We start from the raw sequence: 21,730 nt of genomic DNA, 5'->3' as shown, positions 1-21,730 counted from the left end.
GAGACAAAGGGCAGGAAAATAGAGGCAAAGACAGGAAGGAAATAGAGGGAGAAAGGAGAAAGGAACAAGGGGGAAGGGGAAGAGATATTTTCCCTAGAGGGACAAAGGACTATCTCTGGATATAGAAGAGACAGACAAACTTTGCCCGTAGGCAAATAACAGTTTATAGAAGTAAACCTGGTGTTAGGAAGAGGTGTTTGATTTTAATTGGGCATGTTAATTAGGGGAGTCAAAGGGGGCTTTTGTTTGCTGAATTTCAATACTTGGATAGCTGGACCTTGACAGTAAGATTCAGGAGGAGGAGCCGGGCCTTGGTGGCGCATACCTTTAATCCCAGCCCTTGGGAGGCAGAGGCAGGCAGATTTCTAAATTCAAGGCCAGCCTGGTCTACAAAGTGAGTTCCAGGACAGCCAGGGCTACACAGAGAAACCCCCGTCTCGAAAAACCAAAAAAAAAAAAAAAAAAAAAAAAAGATTCAGGAGGAGGAAGTGGCCAAATAAACGTATAAATCTTGGGGGGCTAGGTTTAGAAATGTAACCTAATAGTCTTTATCAAGGCAGAGGGAATTAGGAGGGGCAAAGCTGGCCAGAGCCATGTTTGCCAAGGTGCGGCCTGCATTTGCCATGCTCAGGCGGGCTAAAGACCCTTCAGTCTCTCCTTCTGTTCCTACTTCTAGGATCCTGCTTGAGTTCCTGTTCTAACTTCAGTGCAAGACCGACATGGCAGTGTAAGGTGAAACAAGCCTTTTTCTCCCCATGCTGGCTTTGATCTGTGTCACATGTAGAGAAATAGAAAGCAAACTAGGGTAACGGCCCAAACCAAACACCATTCCAAGTTATGTTTCTTATTTATTTATTTTGTGACAGGGTCTCATGTAGCCCAGATTTGCCTCTAACTTGTCACATAGCCAAGACTGGTCTTGAGCCGCTTACTGATCTTGCCTCCTCCAACTTCCAAGTACTGGGATTAGAGACTTGATCCACCACACTCAATAAACAGATTAGGTTTGGAAAACAACAGACATCCAACCAGGCTAGCAAAATTCTTGGAGGGCTAGGGTTACACTTTGCCCCCAACACCTTGTAATCTCAGAGTTGAAGAAGGCGGCAGCTGGGTTACAGCAATGATTCAGCAGTTTATTCGGCAGCAAGGTCACAAGTGATTGTTGAACTTCAGACTTTTAAAATGCCAGATTCAGCAGGCAAAAGAATGGAGAGTCCATTAGATCTTGCAGAAGATGGTGGAAGTTCTCAGATGGGAGGTTGTGGGTACAGAGGTCCTTGTACTCACTAAGAGAATCAGACATGTGCAGGGGTCTCCTCAATGAAGGTGATAAGAATCAAATACTCACATCCCATCCAGGGGCCCGCTGACCTCTATGCTATCAGTCAAAGACCACACAGAGTCTAGCCTTTTAGCTATAGAACCCACCTTCTTTATGGTTACATGTACTTTGTAAAGGTGTTTCTATGTAGTCACATCTTTTTTTTTTTTTTCCGAGACAGAGTTTCTCTGTGTAGTCCTGGCTGTCCTGGAACTCACTCTGTAGACCAGGCTGGCCTCGAACTCAGAATCTGCCTGCCCTGCCTCTCAAGTGCTGGGATTAAAGGCATGCACCACCACTGCCCGGCTACTTAGTCACATCTTATGCTTTATTGTGCACCTGTGATTGGACTGACTGTCACTTGGAAACCTTTACCCAAATTGTACTGGGTTTTAAATATGCTGACAATGAACTGCCTGGCATTAGACTCCCCAAATCTAATCCAGGTTGATGAAGTCAATCTGTGCCATGTTTTCATTCTTTTCTCTTTGAGAGGTTCAATTTCCTGTTTGACATCTGCAGGAACCCTTCCTCGAAGGGAGATATAGTATGTGTCTCTTGATGGTAAGATGTATTTGAAGGATTCTAAATTCTAATACAATATTAGAATCTGAATTTACTTATTTTTTGAGACAGGGTTTCACTCTAGTTCAGGTTGGCCTGAATGCTTTGTAGCCCAGATTGGCCTTAAACTCAGATCAATTCTCCTGCCTCAGCCTTTATCCAATGTGGGGATCATAATTCACCATGCCTGGCTCCTGATTGTGTTTCCTATGATAGAGTGACATGTTGGACATATCTGTGGACACTTCTCTGGGAAGTGTGGCTGTGCTGAACTATTGTCACCTCAGAATAAGGCTGTTTTGCTTCAGAGTAGGTTAGGCTCAGAGTAGAGCCTTTGCTGATTCTGACAGAACCAGAAAGAGTTAATGTCCACAAGCTGTGGCTTGCTATCTCTCCTGTACCAGTGTAGATAATAAATAAACAGGCCCAAACTATCAAAAGTTACACACACACACACACACACACACACACACACACACACACACACATACACACACTGGGGGTGGGGAGGGAGAGGGGGAGAAAGAAAGAGAGAAAGAGAGAAAGAGAGAGAGAGAGAGAGAGAGAGAGACCCAGTGACCAATGTTTGTCTTGTATGTCCCTAAAACAGATAACTATTCTGTAAAACTCCGTGGCAAAAAAAAAGTGATATGACCACCTAATAATTCACATATGACTGTGCAGAGGCATCTTACCTGGTAAGATCTAAACAACTGATCTCCTCTGGCATTGAAACACTATCTGACAGCCCTCATAGAAATGCCTCTGCTGCAATTTCTATTCTTTTGCCCCCCAGTGGATGTAGCACAACTCCTTCTCAAAACCAGGAAAATGCTTAGCAAGGCCAGTAATGGCCTGAAGCCAGGGCTTTGGGGGAGCTACTGCTTCAGATCCTGAGAACCCAACTTTTCCCACCAAATGGGGCTTTAGTTATTAGTCCAAAGTCTGCAGCAAGATCAGTCTGTAATGTTTTTGAGGTACTCTGTGTTCCCGTTAATCAACATTGTTTGACTAGCTTTCCTCTGATTTAGTCCCATTGTATGGCACTTGCTGCTGTGTTCCATTTTTCCCCTGGAAATAGTTTATAAGATGCTGTACTTTTTTGTTTGTTTGTTTGTTTTGTTTTTTCCAGGCAGGGTTTCTCTGTGTAGCCCTGGCTGTCCTGGAACTCACTCTGTAGACCAGGCTGGCCTCAAACTCAGAAATCTGTCTGTCTCTGCCTCCCAAGTGCTGGGATTAAAGGAGTGTGCCACCACTGCTGGTGATGCTGTGTACTTCTTAACAGACATAGTTTGTGAAAGATCTCCCCATCTCGAACTTTACCTTTCTGCTTATCTTCTGATCTCTTGGTCCTCTCTCTCAGAATCCTGTCACTGAAGAATGACCTGTAGGTCTAGGTCATTTCTGACCTCCTCAAGTTCCTGCATGCATGTGGTATCTAGACATATACTGAGGCGCGCGCACACACACACACACACACACACACACACACATAAAAATAAATGGTTTTTTGTTTTGTTTTGTTTTGTTTTTTGAGACAGAGTTGCACTCTGTAGAACAGACTGGCCTTGATTTGGATATCTGTCTGCCTCTGTCTCCTGAGTGCTAGGATTAATGGCATGTATCACCACTACCTGCTAATAAAATAATTTTTTAAAAAGAAAAGAAAAAGGGCTGAGTGTGGTAATGCATGCCTTTAATTTTAGCACTTGGGAGGCAGAGCCAGACAGATTACTATGATTTGGAGGCCAACCTGGACTACATAGTGAGTTCCAGAACAGCCAGAGTAGTGAGACTGTTGAAGGCTGGTTCCCATGTTGAAACCTGCTCCCTAGCTTAAAATCACCTCTAGCTTGGCTGTAATTCTTTTCCCTCGTGTCTGTCGGAAATTCCTCAAATGCAGCCTTCACTCAGCCAAGCAAGATAGAGAGGGCAGCTTGAACTGTTATTCAAACTACTAAAAAAACTTGGAAAGGGGCCGACCACTCTATCTTTATGCGGGTGCTCATGGGAATCAGAAGAGGGTGTTAAATACCCCGGAGCTGGAGTTACAGATGGTTGAGAACCTCCTGACAAGAGTGCTGGTACTGAACTTTGGTTCTCTGAAAAAGCGGCACCCCTTCAAATGCTTTCCTTTTAGATAGGGGACCATGAATCTCAGGCTGGCCTCAATGAAATATCGAATCTTCTGATCCTCCTTGCCTCCACCTCCCAAGTGCTGGGATCACGACTCAATTTTATGCCGTGTTGGGATTTTGAACCCAGAACTTTATGTTAAGAAAGCACTGTATTAATTTAGCTATACCCCAGCTTATATTTATGAAGTCTTTTGCACAGGGCTAAAGTGCAAGGTACTGAGTAAAAGATCAGTAACTTTCTAAAATGGGGTTTGCAGAGGCAAGATTTCTCTCTCTCTCTTTTTTTTTTTTTTTTTTTTTGGTCAAACTTTGTATAAGGCCTGCTCGGAGAATCCGAAAAATTCACTTTAGAGAAAGAAAGACGGGCGGCCAGAAGGCCCCACTAGGTATCATAGAGGATCTTCTCAGAAAGTATAGAAATCTATGCCTAGAGAGGTGCCTGCGTGGTGCACTGTGGGCCGGTTGTGGGCGCGGCCAGCCGCCCAAGACCGTCCACGTAGCCTGTGCGCATGCACAGTTTCGGGACCCCGGCCCGGCCAGACGTTCGTGGTGGAGTGAGAGGTTCCCAGGGGAGGAATGTGCAAAGTCCCAGCTTTGGCTTCTACCCCCTCTTCTACTTCGCAGGACAGCGGGGGTCTCCTCCGTCCTGCGCGTAGTTCTGGGAGCCGGGCCCTCGCTCCTCCCTGGGGTGGGGCTGCTGCTTCTCCGCCAGACTTAAGCCGGGGCCTGTTGCCTCAGTACTGGAGTGCAGAGCTGAATTCTGGCCACTTTGTCTTCTCCACAGCCTGTGCTCACTGCCAAGGTGAGTTCTTCCTGCTGCTGACCCATTTCATGCTCCTGAGTTAAAAGCGAGGGTCCTTCAGTACCACAGGTCAGGGCGGGGATTGAGCATATGGCGCCAGCATGTCGAGGGATGAGATTGAGTTTCGTATTTGAGCACTTCCTCCTATTCTCTTCTTAGATAACGGGTTTCTGGACCTCTGTTTCCTTAGCGTTGGAGTGAGCAGAAAAATCATTAGTGCTGTAGGGAGAACTGGGATAAACCTTTGAACGTGTCTGGTACATATCTAGTGCTTTTGCCATCTCTTTGTTTGGTCATCTGCACGAATTTTCTAGGCTCTCTGCCTTTACTAATGGAGGTACAGGGATATTCCTAGGAAGTGGCGGAAGTGGGGAGAGATTAGCTTGCTCAAGCCATCGCCTTACTTAGGTTTGAGAAAAATTGAACATATCCTGTCGCTACAGAGCCTTTTAAAGTACAAATAGCTGAACCTTCGCATCACCGAGTCTGCTATTAATGGACTCTCTACCGTTTAGACTGTTCATAGGACTGCAGGGCTTGCTTAGGTTCTGATTAGGCCTGTTACCTTTCCAAGGTTCCACTTCAGCAGCAATACAGGTTTAATTCCAGTATGACCCTTTCCTGTCCGGCAGAATTGGTTATTATTTGTAGGTAGTTTTTGAGACAGTTTCTTTTAAGAATTTTTTCTAAAAAATTAATGTTTTGTCTGCCATGTATGTATGTGCACCTTGTGGTTGCCTCGTGCTCATGGAGGTCAGAAGAAAGCAACATATTCCCCGGAACTAGAGTTATAGATGGTTGTGAGCCTCTGTGTGGGTTCTGTGAATCGAACCCAGGTACTCTGCAAGAGAAATGGTAGTTAAACAGCAGAGTCATCTCTAACCACAGAGACCAGGTCTCTTGTAGCTTAGTTTTTCCTTGTACTTGTGTTATATGGCCAGGGTTACTTTGAATCCTTCGATCTTCCTGCCTCCACCTTCTGAGTGCTGTAATTGTAGGAGTTTGTCACTATCCTGGGTTTAATGAATTGCTGGGAGTCAAACGCCTGGACAAGCCCTTTACCAACTGAACTACACCCCCCAAGACAGGGTTTCTCTGTGTATCCCTGGCAGTCCTGGAACTCACTCTGTAGACCAGTCTGGCCTTGAACTCCGAAATCTGCCTGCCTCTGCCTCCCAAGTGCTGGGATTAAATTCGTGAGCCACTACTGCCTGGCCAGAATTTTTTTTTTTTTTTAATACTTATTCAAAGTTAGTAAAATACTAACAGGTGTAGGTCAGAGGTAGAATTGGCATACATAAGGCCTTGGGATCATTCCTTGGCCCAGACACACACAGATACATGACTATTCTTTGGTTTTCCAAGATGGATTGAAGGTGATAGAGTCAGTGACTTCCTCAGATTCTTCTCCAGCAAGCTAAGCTATCCAGATAGCATAGCATGGTATCTCCTGCCTGTAAAACCATTATTTGGAAGGGAGAGGCATGAATTCAATTCCATTCTTGGCTACAGACAGTTCAAGACCATCCTGGGCTACATGAGACCATATCTGGAAAGAAACCCAAACCAAATCAAAAAGAAAAGCCCCAGTATTCAAGGTCTCTCCATTAACTTCTGTGTGTGCATGGTAAAGGATTCAGATGAATGACCCTGGTTTGTGGAGGAAACCTTATGAACAAAAAGATGTAGTGAGATAATACAATCTGAATCAGTGTATACACACACACACACACACACACAATCATGTGAGAAAGTGATCAGAAGTTTCAGGGAGGAACCAGAATTTCCACATACTAGCTCAATGGTAAGTAATAATTAGCTAGGCAAGTGTGAAGTTTGGGGAGAGAAAATGTATGGAGACCTGGAGTTAAGTGGTGCTTGCTTTCAGTCTGAAATGATGAGATCACAAAATGAGAAATGTGGGACCTGGGTTTTAAAGAGTCGACTTTAACCTGGGGAGAATTGCCGAACAGTTTGAGCCAAGGAGTCACATGATTGGATTGATTAATTCCAAATTAAAAATATTGCCTGGTTTAGTCAAGGGATGGTAGTGGTTGCAACTAGGGCAGGAATGGTGGAGTCTTATGTAAATTACTAGAAAAGATTTATATCCCAGCATCAGGAAGTAAAGGCATATATTTACTTTGTTTGTTTGTTTGTTTGGTTGGTTTTTCAAGACAGGGTTTCTCTGTGTAGCCCTGGCTGTTCTGGAACTCACTCTGTAGACCAGGCTGACCTAGAACTCAGAAATCTGCCTTCCTCTGTCTCCCAAGTGCTGGGATTAAAGGTGTGCGCCACCACTGCCCGGCTGGCCTTTTTTTTTTTTTTTTTTTTAATTATTTATTTTGTCCGTTTTGCCCTTCTTCTCAGGTCTTGAACTCAGATCCACCTGCTTTTGCCTCCCAAGTGCCGGGATTAAAGGCACAAAGCCACCATGATGGGTTAGTAACAGGATTTTTAATGCAGAAAATAGATCTGGGCCAATATTACATATTTAGGATGATTTTTTTAAAAGAATTATTTATTTAGTTTATATGTGTGAGTTCACTATAGTTGTCTTCACACTTACCAGAAGTAGGCATTAGGCCAGGCAGTAGTGTCACATACCTTTAATCCCAGCACTTGTGAGGCAGAGGCAGGCAGATTTCTGAGTTCGAGGCCAGCCTGGTCTACAGAGTGAGTTCCAGGACAGCCAGAGCTATACAGAGAAACCTTGTCTTAAAAAACCAAAAAAATAAAATAAAATAAAATAAAATAAAATAAAATAAGTAGGTATCAGATCCCATTACAGATGGTTGTGAGCCACCTTGTGGTTGCTGGGAATTGAACGCAGGAGCTCTGAAAGAGCAGTCAGTATCTTAACCACTGAGCCCTCTCTCCAGCCCGCAGTTTAGGATGATTTTTAAGCAGGGTTCTTAGAAGTGCAGGGGAAGATGAAAGCCTCCTAGGATGAGTTTTATTTTTAAGAATATTTTGTTATTACTGTATTAATGGGTGTAGAGGTCAGAGTATAACTTCAGGCTTTTTTTCTTTTTTGTGTTTTCAGGGGGTATGGGTTCAAGACAGGATTTCTCTGTGTAGGCCTGGCTGCCCTAGCAGTCTCCTTGTAGATGATATCTACCTGCCCCTGTCTCCTAAGTGCTTGAATTAAAGTTGTGCACCACCACTGCCTGGCTCTGTCTGGTTTGTTTTAATATTTGCCATCAAAGGCTTTGTCTCTTCAGTGAATTGAGTGTACAGAAAGCAGAGAATAAGTGAGGTACTTGTGCAAACTCTTGAAATAATGGAGCTGAGATCCAAACCAGTTTGCAATTCTAGATCCTAGGTGATTCTGCACTCTGCTGGTGGATTTGATGAGATAGTTTTAGTCTCTCAGATACCTGTGGATCATGCCAGCAGAAAGGCCCAGAAGACTTAAACATGTGAAAAATGTGAAATTGTGTAGAAGTCAGAGTTTATTTTAGGTGATTACTGAAAACACAAACTTGACCAAAGGAAAGAAAAAGAGGATGGGGAAGAAAGTCAAAGGGCTGGTGGGAAGCAGAGGGGAGGGATGTCCTCAGAGTCAGGACACCCTTCTGGAAGTGCTATGTTCTGCTTAGCAACTTTGCTAGCTGTCCTGGAAAGCTATTGCTTAAAGCAGGCTAGCCGAGGATTACTTTCTGTCCCGTTGGGATTCTGCCTTCTGCTGTGGCCCTTCCATTCCCTTCTCAGAAGTTCTCTACCCATCTTTGTTCTTCCTGCCTTTTGTCCCACTTCTCCGGTTTTCAGTTTCACCTACAAAAAGAATGAAGAAGCAAGATTAAGGTTCCTTCCATGTTCCCTATAAGCAGTCTCCACTCTTGTAATTTCAGAGCCTTCTCAAGTTCTGGGAAAAGTAAACAGGTTATTGTTTGTGGTCAAGCCCAGGAGCCTAGCCATAGAACTGCTTGCTTCCCTAGGAAGTGTGTGGTTACAAAGACCATGGTCTCAGGGTTTGATGGGTTTTATTGTAGTTTGAGCAGAAAGAATGGCTTGTTAGTCAAGTTTTGCTAAGGCAATAGAATTCTTTCCATCAGAAATACTAGGAAAGACAGTTTTGGTGTGTTCATTTATTCATGACTTACATTATTACCTGCCCCCCCCCATACATCTTTAAAACTGGGAAACAAAGTTCATATTTACAAAGATGTTATTGGCAGTTAGATCAGCCCCAGGAGAATGTTTATGGTACTGATAAGATCGAGGGAAAGGTTATTTCTACTTGATTGGCTCTTGGAACAAATATTTTCTCTTCCTTCTGTTTTTGATAACTGTTCACTGTCCTCCCCACTTGTTAGGTATGGAGCCTAGGGTCCCAAACATTCTGGTCAGCATCCTACCACTGAGCTATTGTTAGTTCCAAAGATGGAGGTGAAAAACCACCTAGCCAAATCATCATGGCCAAATTAACAAAAGCAAGCTTTTATTCCTGTACACAGGCTGCCTTGCTCTAAGGTGGGGTTCAAAAGGTCAGTATTAAATGTGGGGAAGATAGGGGTTCCAAATGGATTCAGCAGGAAATCGGCAGTTAAGGTAGTAGAGCCATAATAAGGTGGTCAAACATAATAAGGCAGTCATCGTAAGGTAGTCATAAGAGCCCCCTGAAACAAAGGCACATTTGCACTGTGGTCAACAATCTTACATTTTGCTTCCTATATTTTCTCATCTGAGAAGTTATCACACTTCACTTGAGAAGGGCTACCCTTCACTTGAAGGAATCCAGTCAAGCCTCTGAACTGAGCCAGTCAGATGTGTGTGAGAGAGATTCAGAGAGTCTCTGTATTAAAGCCTTTTATGGGTCTGTTATGAAATCTTTGTCTCATAATGACCCTCGTCTTTTTATTTTATTTTTTTATTTTTAATTTTTTTTTCAAGACAGGGCTTCTCTTTGTAGTCTTGGCTGCCGTAGAACTCAGAGACCCACCTGCCTTTGCCTTCTGAGTGCTGGGAAAAGTTTTTGATTTCTTGAGACAAACTGGCTTAGTACTTTTGATCCTCCTACCTTAGCTTCCTGAGTGCTGGCATTATAGACTACCTCTATGCTGGGTTTGAAGTATGTGTGTGTTGCTAGGGATGATGTCCTGGGCCTTGAACATGCTAGACAAGTGCTGTATCACAGAGCTACTCTCAGCCTCAGAAACTGGAGCTTCTGAACACTGACCTTTAGCCTTGTGGGAAGGCCAGTCTGGTTAGGGTTTGTTCAGGGGCTACTGGATTTGCTTGATTTCACATACCTTGTCTACAGAGACAAGCACACACACACTTATGAGGTGTTTGTTCCCACATCTGCCACTGCTCCTGTCTCCACCCTTTTCTGAAGCATGCTTTACAGCATTGGATAGCTAAGGCTCAAGGCAGCACTAACCTCACCATTTGTTTCCTGTCTGTCTTAGGCGACAATGACGGCCTCCAGTGTCCTCCTGCACACTGGACAGAAGATGCCTCTGATTGGTCTGGGGACATGGAAGAGTGAACCTGGTCAGGTGAGGGATTGGGAATAGGAGGGAGACTTCTTGAGTCTCTGTCAGAGAGAAGGAAGGATTTGCAAGACGGGCCCTGTATTTTTTCAATAATAACCTGCATTATTGTTTCTGGTAAGGATAAAGACAGTGGAGAGATGAGGGAAGAAGGGACAACTATGAGCCCTTCGTTTCCCCAACTAACTCAGGAGGAACTCAGGACTCTGTAGTGTTACGGCAGTGTTGGAGCCTCTGTTTTCAGGCCTGAGCTGAGTCCCAGTATATTACTCCCCATGCTGTGGTCACATCTGTATACCAGGCTTATTGAGACCTGGACCTTTCCCAGGTGCATGTTTTGGAGCTAGGAGCATAATCCAAAACTTGAGATAAAGTTACTGGGGTAATTGTATAGACAAGAATTAGGAAAAAGGTTTTAGCTGAACTTTTGTTTAGCAGTTTCATCCATGTAAAAAATACATACTGACCACAATTATTCCTCCCCCCCTTTGTTTTTTTATTTTCCCCAGACAATAGTCATAGTTTAGACTCCAAAATGCTGCAATTACTATGCCTGACAATTTTTTCTTTTTCTTTTTTCTTTCTTTCTTTTTTTTTTGTTTTTGTTTTTTTTGTTTGTTTGTTTGTTTGTTTTGTTTTTTTGAGACAGGGTTTTTCTTTTTTTGGTTTTTCGAGACAGGGTTTCTCTCTCTAGGCTCTTTTTTCTGAAGATTTAATTTGATTCTTATGCGCACACGCGCGTGTTTGTGTGTGTGTGTGTGTGTGTGTGTGTGTGTGTGTGTGTGTACATGCAAGTGAGAGTGTGAGCTTATGGAGATCAGAAAAAGGCATCAGATTCCCTGGAGCTGCACTTACATATAGTTGGGTGCCATCTGTTGTCAGTGCTGGGAACTGAACTCCTGTCCTCTATGGGAACAGCACACACTCTTAATCCCTGAGCCATCTCTATAGCCCCAGTACCAGGGGGTTACTAGTTTAGATTTGTTTCTTTGTTTGTTTTGCTTTTTGTTTTTCACGACAGGGTTTCTCATAGCCCTGGTTGTCCTGGAACTCACTCTGTAGACCAGGCTGGCCTCAAACTCAGAAATCCACCTGCCTCTGCCTCCCAAGTGCTGGGATTAAAGGCCTGCACCACCACCGCCCGGCCCCTAATTTCTTTTTAAAAGATTTTATTTAATGTATGAATGCTCTATCTGCATGTACACCTGCAGGCCAGAAGAGGGCATCAGATCCCATTACAGATGATTGTGAGCCATGGTGTGGTTGTTGGGACTTGAACTGAGGATCTTTGGAAGAGCACTCAGTGCTCTTAACTGCTAAGCCATCTCTCCAGACCAGAGCCTGGATTTCTGATCCTCCTGGCTTTATCTCCTGAGTGCTGATGTATAGGCGTAAGCCACCACATTCTGTTTATTCTAGAGAAATTTAGGGCTTCATATGTGCTGGGCAGGCATTCTAGCAGCCGGGCAATAGAATAGTCTAGAATCATTATTCATCTTTTCACCTTGATCTGCATGAGTGGCCTTCATATAATCTTTTTCCCTTACCAGTTCAAACCAGTGGAACTGAAATCTTTTTTTCCTCTTCTTTTCAATGCAGGTGAAAGCAGCCATTAAACATGCCCTTAGCGTAGGCTACCGCCACATTGATTGTGCTTCTGTATATGGCAATGAAACTGAGATTGGGGAGGCCCTGAAGGAGAATGTGGGACCAGGCAAGGTAAGAATTGGGGCTACAGAGAAAATGGGATATGAGAACTTAGGGCTGAAGCTGTGTCTTGGTCTTAGACAAGAGAAACAGACATCAGCTCCCAGCAGGTCCAGTGTTTTGACATTGTTACCTGCAAAGGGTTACTTGAGAGTAAAATGGTGGCATTGAAAAGAAAACCTCTCTGGGTGGTGATGGTGCACACCTTTAATGCTAGCACACAGGAGTCAGAGCTAAGCAGATCTCTGAGTTCAAGGCCAGCCTTGTCTACAGAGCAAGTTCCAAGACAGCCAGAGCTATACGGAGGAACCCTATCTGGAAAAAAAAAAACAACAAAAAGGGGCTGGAGAATATGGTTCTCATTGAGAGTACTGGCTGCTCTTCCAGAGGACCATGGTTCGGTTCTCAGCATATACGTGGCAGATCTTAGTTGCCTATCGCTCCAATTCGAGGTGATCTTGACACCCTCATACAGACCTACATACAGGGAAAACATGAATTCACATGAAATAAATTAAAAGAAAAATTAAGAAAAGAAAAAGATAGGTGAGGGGGAGGGTGGGGTAAAAAAAAAGATAACCACTTACTTTAACTAAGTTATGATTTTGCATTGGGTCAAATTCAGGCATACCATGTTTTTCTCTCAGAGGTGTTGTAGGTAAGCTTGGGTGCTCAGGACTCTTTTCACAGTGGGCTCTGCCTCTGTCACAGGCAGTACTTCGAGAGGAGCTGTTTGTGACATCCAAGCTGTGGAATACTAAGCACCACCCTGAGGATGTAGAACCTGCCCTCCGGAAGACACTGGCTGATCTGCAACTGGAGTATTTGGACCTCTATTTGATGCACTGGCCTTATGCCTTTGAGTAAGCCTTGCCCCTGCAACGTTTTCTGGAAGTAGAGGGTTGGGTGTGGTAGCGTTGGTAATTGATATATTCATAGCTGCAGAGCAGGGTCAGAACACTAATGAATGGAGCAAGCAGAAGTGCTTACTTAGCTTACCTGCAGCCAGGTGTTTAGGTGTATGAGGAGGGTAGCACCCAGTGTGTACCCTAGTGCTCCACACATGCTGCTCTTCTTTGGAAGTTGGACCCCTAAGTTTTGGCCATGAATTTCTTAGCAGAAGAGAATGTGAGTAGTCTTTTTCGAGACAGGGTTTCTCTGTGTAGCCCTGGCTGTCCTGGAACTCACTCTGTAGACCAGGCTGGCCTCGAACTCAGAAATCCGCCTGCCTCTGCCTCCTAAGTGCTGGGATTAAAGGTGTGTGCCACCATGGCCCGGCGAGTGTGAGTAGTCTTACATAAGCACTCTGCCCTTGTCAGATGGGCAGGACCCCCCCACCCCAAAGAAAGTGAGATTAAGGAAGCTGACTAGAGGGGAGGAGATAGAATCTGGCCTATGAACCAGGAATGGTGGTACATGTCTAATCCTAGCACCTGGGAGCCAGAGGCAGGTGAATTTCTGAGCTCAAAGCTAGCAGAGCTAGTTTCAGGATATCCTGGGCTACCTAGAAAAACCCTATTTTGAAAAGCAAACAAACAAACAAAACCCAAACATAGAAAGCATGTACTGTGAATAAATGAAGGGGTGGGCAATCTGTGGATGAAATGCCTGAGTTACAAACTAGAAAGGTAAGAATGCATTGCTGTTCCTAATTCTTGTCACTTTATCCCTTAGTCTTATGGTGTGGTACACAGAATAGCTGAATGGGCAGGCAAGACAGAAGCCCAACCTTTTGCTGACATTTGGGGATGGGGTCTGTTCATTCAGGCGGGGAGACAATCCCTTTCCCAAGAATGCAGATGGAACTGTCAGATATGACTCGACTCACTATAAGGAGACCTGGAAGGCTCTGGAGGCACTAGTGGCAAAGGGGCTGGTGAAAGCCCTGGGCTTGTCCAACTTCAGCAGTCGGCAGATTGACGATGTCCTCAGTGTGGCCTCTGTGCGCCCAGCTGTCTTGCAGGTGAGCACTACAAACAGACCAATGGAAAGTGTGTTGTGTGTCCAGAGCATGAGTAATTAGGTGGGGAATCACTGTAGTGGAGGTGGCAAGTTGTCAGAAGTGTTGCTGAAGAAGTTCTCTGTATAAAAGTGAAGTCCCACACAAGCATGAACTCACCATGAAGACAAGTCAGCTTACAGGCAGCAGCGGTCAACAGTGGAGGGCTGGTCTGCTCCGTGTAGAAGGGCAGGCAATCTGGGTGTGGCCACCCTGCGCTGAAGGGCAGTTACTTGTTTTAGGTGGAATGCCATCCATACCTGGCTCAGAATGAGCTCATTGCCCACTGTCAAGCACGAGGCCTGGAGGTGACTGCTTATAGCCCCTTGGGCTCCTCTGATCGTGCTTGGCGCCACCCTGATGAGCCAGTCCTGCTTGAAGAACCAGTCGTCTTGGCACTAGCTGAAAAACATGGCCGATCTCCAGCTCAGATCTTGCTCAGGTATGGAACATTTTTGAGGAAAAGGTGTAGTTGGGAGGCAAGGACTGAGGGAATTATTTGAAAAAGGCCTAGAACCTTACCTAGTTTAGGCTGGCCAGGAACTCACAGATCCAGTGCTTCCCCCCCCCACACACACACACACTATTTTTTCTTTTTCTTTTTCTTTTTCTTTTTCTTTTTTTTTTTTCTGAGACTGGGTTTCTCTGTGTATCCCTGGCTGTCCTGGAACTCACTCTGTAGACCAGGCTGGCCTCAAACTCAGAAATCTGCCTGCCTCTGCCTCCCAAGTGTTGGGATTAAAGGCGTGTGCCACCACCACCCGGCTACTTTTTTTTTTTAAAGATTTATTCATTATTATAATTAAGTACACTGTAGCTGTCTTCAGACACACCAGAGGAGGAGGGCATCAGGTCTCATTTCGGATGGTTGTGAGCCACCATGTGGTTGCTGGGATTTGAACCCAGTCAGTACTCTTAACCTCTGAGCCATCTTTCCAGGCCCCCCCCCCCACTTTTTTTTTAAATTTGCCAGAATAAGGCTGAGGATTTTGCTCTGTGGTCTAGAGTGAGGCTACCATGGGCCATCTTTCCTATTCCTATGAGACTCAGGTGGTCTAGGAACTAGGGAGAGCTTCATTAAGGTCCAGATACTGTTTCTCAATACTAACTCCTTTTCCTTGTCTCCATTCCTTACCTAGATGGCAGATTCAGCGGAAAGTAATCTGCATCCCCAAAAGCATCACTCCTTCGCGCATCCTTCAGAACATTCAGGTCGGTGGCCATTAGGTTCTGTCTTCTTTAGCCTATTGAGATATGTGGTCGCCTTGATTGTGCCTGCTAAGAAACCAGTATTGGGAGACCCCTGCTACTGCTCACAAGGCTGATTTTCTTTCCCCCAGGTATTTGATTTCACCTTTAGTCCAGAGGAGATGAAGCAATTAGATGCTCTGAACAAAAATTGGCGGTATATTGTGCCCATGATTATGGTAAGGATGTGTAACCATTCAGTCAGGGAACAGGGAATAGGTGACATGCTCAGGCCTACTAGAGCCCCTTCAGTAGGAGGTCTGGAGTGTGGTGGCCCAGGTCTGGCTTGCTGGTTGGAGAAGGGACAAGGTTGGTGAGATTTGCTACCCAAAGTACAGTGCTCGTTTCTTTTCTTTGCTTCCTCACTCCCTGTCTTCCTTCTTTCCCTATTTTTTTTGAAAGATGGGCTTTCACTATATTGCCTTGGCTGGCCTGAAACTCACAGAGATCTGTCTGCTTAGGCCTCTTGAGTACTGGGATTATTCGTGTGTGCCATCATACCTGGCTCCCTTTTTGTTTCTCTTTTTTTTCTTTTTTTTTTTTTTTTTTTTTTTTTTTTTGGTTTTTCAAGACAGGGTTTCTCTGTATAGCCCTGGCTGTCCTGGAACTCACTCTGTAGACCAGGCTGGCCTCAAACTCAGAAATCCGCCTGCCTCTGCCTCCCAAGTGCTGGGATTAAAGGCATGTGCCACCACTACCCAGCAATCTTGTTCTCTTGAAGTTGGAGAAAATTAGCATGGCTCAGGTGTAATGAATATAACCTGTGAGTCTTAGTGTGCTTATTGATTATCTTGAATTCCTCTAGTTAAATAATAGGAGTGCTCAAAAAGCATTCTTGAACTTGTTGAGGCCTGCTGTATGTTAGGAAGTAGCATGTACTGGGCACATTATTCTAGCTAAGCCTGTGAAGTCTTAGGGTTAATCATGTACTAGTCTGCATTTGATGCTGGAATCACTGTATTAGAGATAGGTAAAATTCTTCAGAAGAATTGGAAGTAATGTCCTGGGTCTTTGGAATGTCAGTGCTTGCTAATAATGGGTTAATTTATTTTATCTTTCTTTTCAGGTGGATGGGAAGAGGGTCCCCAGAGATGCTGGACACCCTCTGTATCCCTTTAATGACCCATACTGAGACTCATAGTTTCTCAGCTTCCCTTTCAGTTCTCTTGCTAAGCATTGCCTGCTACTCCCCAGAAAGAAGGAACCAATAAAGCCATTGAAGTGTATATACTGTGTGCTTGACTTACTTGTCTGATTAGTCATGAGATAGAAGTTTTCCTTAGGGACAGCACAGAATTAGGGCTGCTGGATGTGACTTGCCATTATTATTATTATTATTATTATTATTATTATTATTATTATTATTATTATTATTGGTTTGGTTTGTTTTTTTTCAAGACAGAGTTTCTCTGTGTAGTCCTGGCTGTCCTGGAACTCACTCTGTAGACCAAGCTGGCCTCGAACTCAGAAATCCACCTGCCTCTGCCTCCCAAGTGCTGGGATTAAAGGCGTGCACCACCACCATCCGGCGACTTGCCATTATTATTATTTTTTTTTATTATTATTATTTTTATTCTTATTTTTTGAGAAGCTTTACATGCTTCCTTAGCACTCTACAAAAACACCAGAATTTAAAATTTTACAACTTCCTTTTTTTTTTTTAAATATAGAATAGAGTTTATTTAGGGCATGGGGAGGGGAGTTAAGAGGATAGCAGAGGCAGAGAGAAGGAGAGAGTAGAGAAGTCTTTCTTTTGGTTTTTCAAGACAGAGTTTCTCTGTGTAGCCCTGGCTGTCCTAGAACTCACTCTGAGACCAGGTTGACCTCAAACTCAGAAATCCACCTGCCTCTGCCTCCCAAGTGCTGGGATTAGAGGTGTGTGCCACTACTGCCCATCAATTTTATAACTTCTAGTTGATATACTGGTACTTGTTTTAAGGATTTATTTATTTTTATATGTAAGTACACTGTAGCTGTCTTTAGATGCACCAGAAGATGGCATCAGATCTCATTACAGATGGTTGTGAGCCACCATGTGGTTGCTGGGATTGAACTCAGGATCTTCAGTAAAGCAGTCAGTGCTCTTACCCAATGAGCCATCTCACCATTCCCCCTTACTGAAGTTTTAAAAGCAAAACTGGATCTTTAATTTTCCCATTCCCTTGCCCTAGTCGGTGCCTAAGTTTAAGGATAGGAAGAAAACCTCTCCTCCCCTTCCCACATCCAATGCATCATTAAAAGTTTAAGGAGCCAGGCGTGGTGGCACACACCTTTAATCCCAGCACTTGGGAGGCAGAGGAAGGCGGATTTCTGAGTTCGAAGCCAGCCTGGTCTACAGAATGAGTCCAGGACAGCCAGGGCTATACAGAGAAACCCTGTCTCAAAAAAAAAAAAAAAGTTTAAGGATCTCAGCTTGCAGAATTATGAAAGTCAGGAGTGGTATTTTTTTTCTTTTTTTGAGGGGGGTACTACAGTGAGTGTACGTAGGCTATCTGAAGGAGGCAGGTTATCAGGTTAGCCTGTTACCTAAATCCTACACCTACGGTGATAAAGACCCGTCTGGGGGGGCTGGAGAGATGGCTCAGTGGTTAAGAGCACTAACTGCTCTTGCAAAGGTCCTGAGTTCAAATCCCAGCAGCCACATGGTGGCTTACAACCATCCATAATGAGGCTTCATGCCCTTTTCTGGTGTGTCTGAAGACAGCTACAGTGTACTTAATTATAATAATGAATAAATCTTTAAAAAAAAAAAAGTAGCTGGACAGTGGTGGCACACACCTTTAGTCCCAGTGCTTGGGAGGCAGAGGCAGACGGATTTCTGAGTTTGAGGCCAGCCTGGTCTACAGAGTGAGTTTCAGGACAGCCAGTGCTACAGTACAGAGAAACCCTGTCTCGAAAAAACAACAACAACAAAAAAGATGATAAAGAACAGTAGAGAACACTAATCGATTTTAGGAAGGATTTTGGTAACTCAAACTGACTTTAAACTCTATCCATGTGGTGCCTCCCAAGTTAAAGCATTTGTATTTTTTTTTTTTTTTCGAGACAGGGTTTCTCTGTATAGCTCTGGCTATCCTGGAACTCACTCTGTAGACCAGGCTGGCCTTGAACTCAGAAATCCGCTTGCCTCTGCCTCCCAAGTGCTGGGATTAAAGGTGTGTGCCACCACTGCCCGGCAACATTTGTCTTTATTCACTGATAATTATGAGTACATGTGGATTAAGCATAGTGCCTAGTCCCTGAGGATATAATATAACTAAGGTATACAGGTCCCTGTAGTCTACTTGAGGAGACAGACTTTAAGTAATTGTATAATTAGTTTAATTATAGTTGGGAGATGTACATCATGAGAAGCTTACTTAATTTAATTAGTTGAGATCTTAAAGATGAATAGAGATTAACTAGTTAAAGGAGGTAAGAGTGGGAAGAAACAGGATTCCAAATTGGACAGCTTGGGGGAAAGCTTTGCCATTGGAAGGTATTGAAAGGTGTTAGAAAAAAACAGGTGAGAGAAACAAAGCAAGTACAGCGATGTGAAGGAATGCAAAGAATGATGGCAAAATGGTAGGAGCCTGGTAATAAAAGGCTTGATTAATTAAACGGTGCTAATTGGGCTGGGAATGTAGCTCAGTCCATAACAGTGCTTGCCTAGCAAGTTTGAATCTTGGAGTTTGATCATCAGCATCAAATAAAGTTAGTATGCAGATGAAAACCTGCAATCCCAGCATTAGGGAGGTGGAGGCAGGGCGATCAAAAGTTCATGGTCATTTGTATCCAAGTAAGTCAAGTTTGAGGCCAGCCTGAGATTTCCGAAGACCTCTCCAAAATAAAATAGTAATAATCAGACTACCAGGATGGTCACTGAAGGCCAGAAAGATACAACAGTTAACAGATACACTGCTCTTGCAGAGGCCTGGAGTTTGACTCCCAGCTCCTGATTCAGGCAGCTCCCATTAGCTGTAACTTCAGATCTAGGGGAGTGTGACAGCTCTAGCCTCTGTGACCACCAATACTTATATGCACATGCACACAGATATGTACATGTAATTAAAAAGTAATAGGATTCCAAAGGATGCTCAGTGAGTAAAGGTGCCTGCTGTATCCTGAGTTTGGTCTTCAGAACTATGTGAAGGTAGAAAGAGAAAACTATCCCTTCAGAGTTGTTCCCTAATTTCCACAAGTGCATTTTCAAACACAAGCACATTTACACAGAGGGCACATGCCCCTAATCCCAGAGTCAGAGGCTGGCAGATTTCTGTGAGTTCAAGGCCAGCCTAGTCTGAGAAACCCTGTCTCAAAAAACCAACCTAACCAAACAAAAACCACATTTACACTAGGGATTTTTTTGTTTTCTTATTTTGTTTTTTGGTTTTGGTTTTTGTTTTTTCAAGACAGGGTTTCTCTGTGTAGCGCTGGACATCCTGGATCTCTGTAGACCAGGTTGGCCTCAAACTCAGGGATCCCTCTGCCTCTGCCTCCTAAGTGCTAGGATTAAAGTTGTGTGCCACCTCTGCCCAGCCTAAGACATATGTAAAAGGAAAGCAGGCTGGAGAGATGCCTCAGTGATTAGAGCACTGACTTTCCAGATTCCTGAGTTCAATTCCCAGCAACCACATGGTGGCTCACAACCATCTGTAATGAGATCTAATGTACTCTTCTGGTGTGTCTGACAGCTGCAGTGTACTCACATACATAAAGTAAATCCTTTTTTTAAAGAATTATTTATTTATATGAGTACACACCAGAAGAGGAAATCAGATGGCATTACAGATGGTTGTAGGCCACTATGTGGTTTTTGGGAATTGAACTCAGGACTTCTGGAAGAACAGCCAGTGCTCTTAACCACTGAGCCATCTCTCCAGCCCCAGTGACCCACTCCCTAAAGATCCCGGAACCAACCCAGAACCAAGCCAGCACCAACGGCTAGGAACCAAGTGTTCAAACAGAAGACTGGGAATTGTCTTAGGTTCTATTGTTGTCATAAAACACCATGATCAAAAGCAACTTTGGAAGGGAAATGTTTACGCTCACAGCTCTCCGGTCACACTCCATTGCTGAAGGAAGTCTGGGCCACTATTCAAGACAGAAACCTAGAAGCAGGAAATGACCCAGAGGCCATGGAGGAACAAGGCTTACTAGCTTCTCTTCATGGCTTCCTCAGCCTTTCTATTTATTTACTTATTTTATGTATATGAGTACACTGTAGCTGACTTCAGACACACCAGAAGAGGGCATCAGATCTCATTACAGATGGTTGTGAGCCACCTTGTAGTTGCTGGGAATTGAATACAGGACCTCTGAAAGAGCAGTCAGTGTACTTAACCTTTGAGCCATCTCTCTAGCCCCTTGCTCAGCCTTTCTTATACAGGCCAGGACAACCTGCCAAGGGGTGGCATCACTCACAGTGGGCTATACCAATATTGATAACTAATTAACAAAATGTCCTATAAGCTTGCCTATAGGCAAATCTTATGGGAGCATTTTTTTGTTGTTCTTGGGTTTTTTGGTTTGTTTTTTTTTTGTTTTGTTTTGTTTTGTTTTGTTTTTTGTTTTCCAAGACAGGGTTTCTCTGTGTAGCCCTGGCTGTCTGGGAACTCACTCAGAGTTAGGTGAAAAGGAGGTTTATAGGAAAAGGGGATTGTTTAATAGTAGTTCTTTAGGGTAACTCCATTCTTGTCAGGATACTAGCACTTCAGTGCAATAGCAAACACCAAACTCCAATTAGAAGCTGCAGCTCGATCCAGCAGAAATCACAAGTCTGCATGAGTCAGTGGAAGCAGTGAGAAGTTCTTTAGCGCATTTCTCTCTACAAAGTGAAGACAAATGAAGACCATCTAATTGATGAATGGCCATCGAAGGCCAGTGAAGCTTTGCAAGGCTTAGCAATGCAAGAGGGCCTTCCACTGTCTGTGGGGTTCTACTCACACTCTTTCCAAGCATCACTTGCACTCTCAAACATCTGCTCCTGCAAAACATCACATGCCCTTTCACATGTCTGCTTCAGCAAAACATCCTCACAAGTGTCTATTTCAACAAAACATCCTCTCACAAGACAACTTCTAGAAAAACATCACATGACACAACTGATTTTTCAAAGAAACCAGAAATTTGCACTTCACTCTAGCTTGCATCAAATTGGCATAGAGCTACTCAGCACAGGAACATTTTACATCTAAACCATAACACAACCTATGAAACAAGTAAAGTGGCCTGAAAAAGAACCCTAACAACCCTAACCCTAACCCTAACCCTAACCCTAACCCTAACCCTAACCCTAACCCTAACCCCTAACCCTAACCCTAACCCTAACCCTAACCCTAACCCTAATCCTAACCCTAACCCTAACCCTAACCTATTGGCCTAGAAAGAGGAAGGAATCCTCTCCCTCTCTCTCTCCCTCTCCCTCTCCCTCTCACTTCTCTTCTCCCTCTCCCTCTCCCTCTCCCTCCC

The 21,730-nt window shown here is 44.1% G+C and overlaps 1 protein-coding gene across 1 annotated transcript; it reads left to right on the top strand.

The window, feature by feature from the left end:
* The first annotated feature begins 4,497 nt into the window (after positions 1–4,497).
* Positions 4,498–16,506, top strand: Akr1a1 (aldo-keto reductase family 1 member A1). The gene is made up of 9 exons (XM_031378299.1): positions 4,498–4,828; positions 10,243–10,332; positions 11,926–12,045; positions 12,745–12,896; positions 13,801–13,996; positions 14,275–14,474; positions 15,172–15,244; positions 15,373–15,459; positions 16,347–16,506. Exons 2-9 carry the CDS (start codon positions 10,249–10,251, stop codon positions 16,410–16,412), a joined length of 978 nt encoding a protein of 325 aa, XP_031234159.1. The 5' UTR covers positions 4,498–4,828; positions 10,243–10,248; the 3' UTR covers positions 16,413–16,506.
* The last annotated feature ends 5,224 nt before the right edge of the window (positions 16,507–21,730 follow it).

The sequence above is a fragment of the Mastomys coucha genome, unplaced genomic scaffold (genome assembly GCF_008632895.1).
Source record: "Mastomys coucha isolate ucsf_1 unplaced genomic scaffold, UCSF_Mcou_1 pScaffold18, whole genome shotgun sequence".
NCBI classification, from domain to species: Eukaryota; Metazoa; Chordata; class Mammalia; order Rodentia; family Muridae; genus Mastomys; species Mastomys coucha.
This window is presented reverse-complemented; position numbering and strand designations above follow the sequence as displayed.

What these genes read in the sequence shown, in the direction of transcription:
- Akr1a1 (XM_031378299.1), top strand. Translation starts at nt 10,249, where the DNA reads ATGACGGCCTCCAGTGTCCTCCTGCACACTGGACAGAAGATGCCTCTG. An exon ending in GGAAGAGTGAACCTGGTCAG is followed by an intron (nt 10,333 to 11,925) that starts GTGAGGGATTGG and finishes TTTTCAATGCAG; the next exon opens with GTGAAAGCAGCCATTAAACA. An exon ending in GCATCCTTCAGAACATTCAG is followed by an intron (nt 15,245 to 15,372) that starts GTCGGTGGCCAT and finishes TCTTTCCCCCAG; the next exon opens with GTATTTGATTTCACCTTTAG.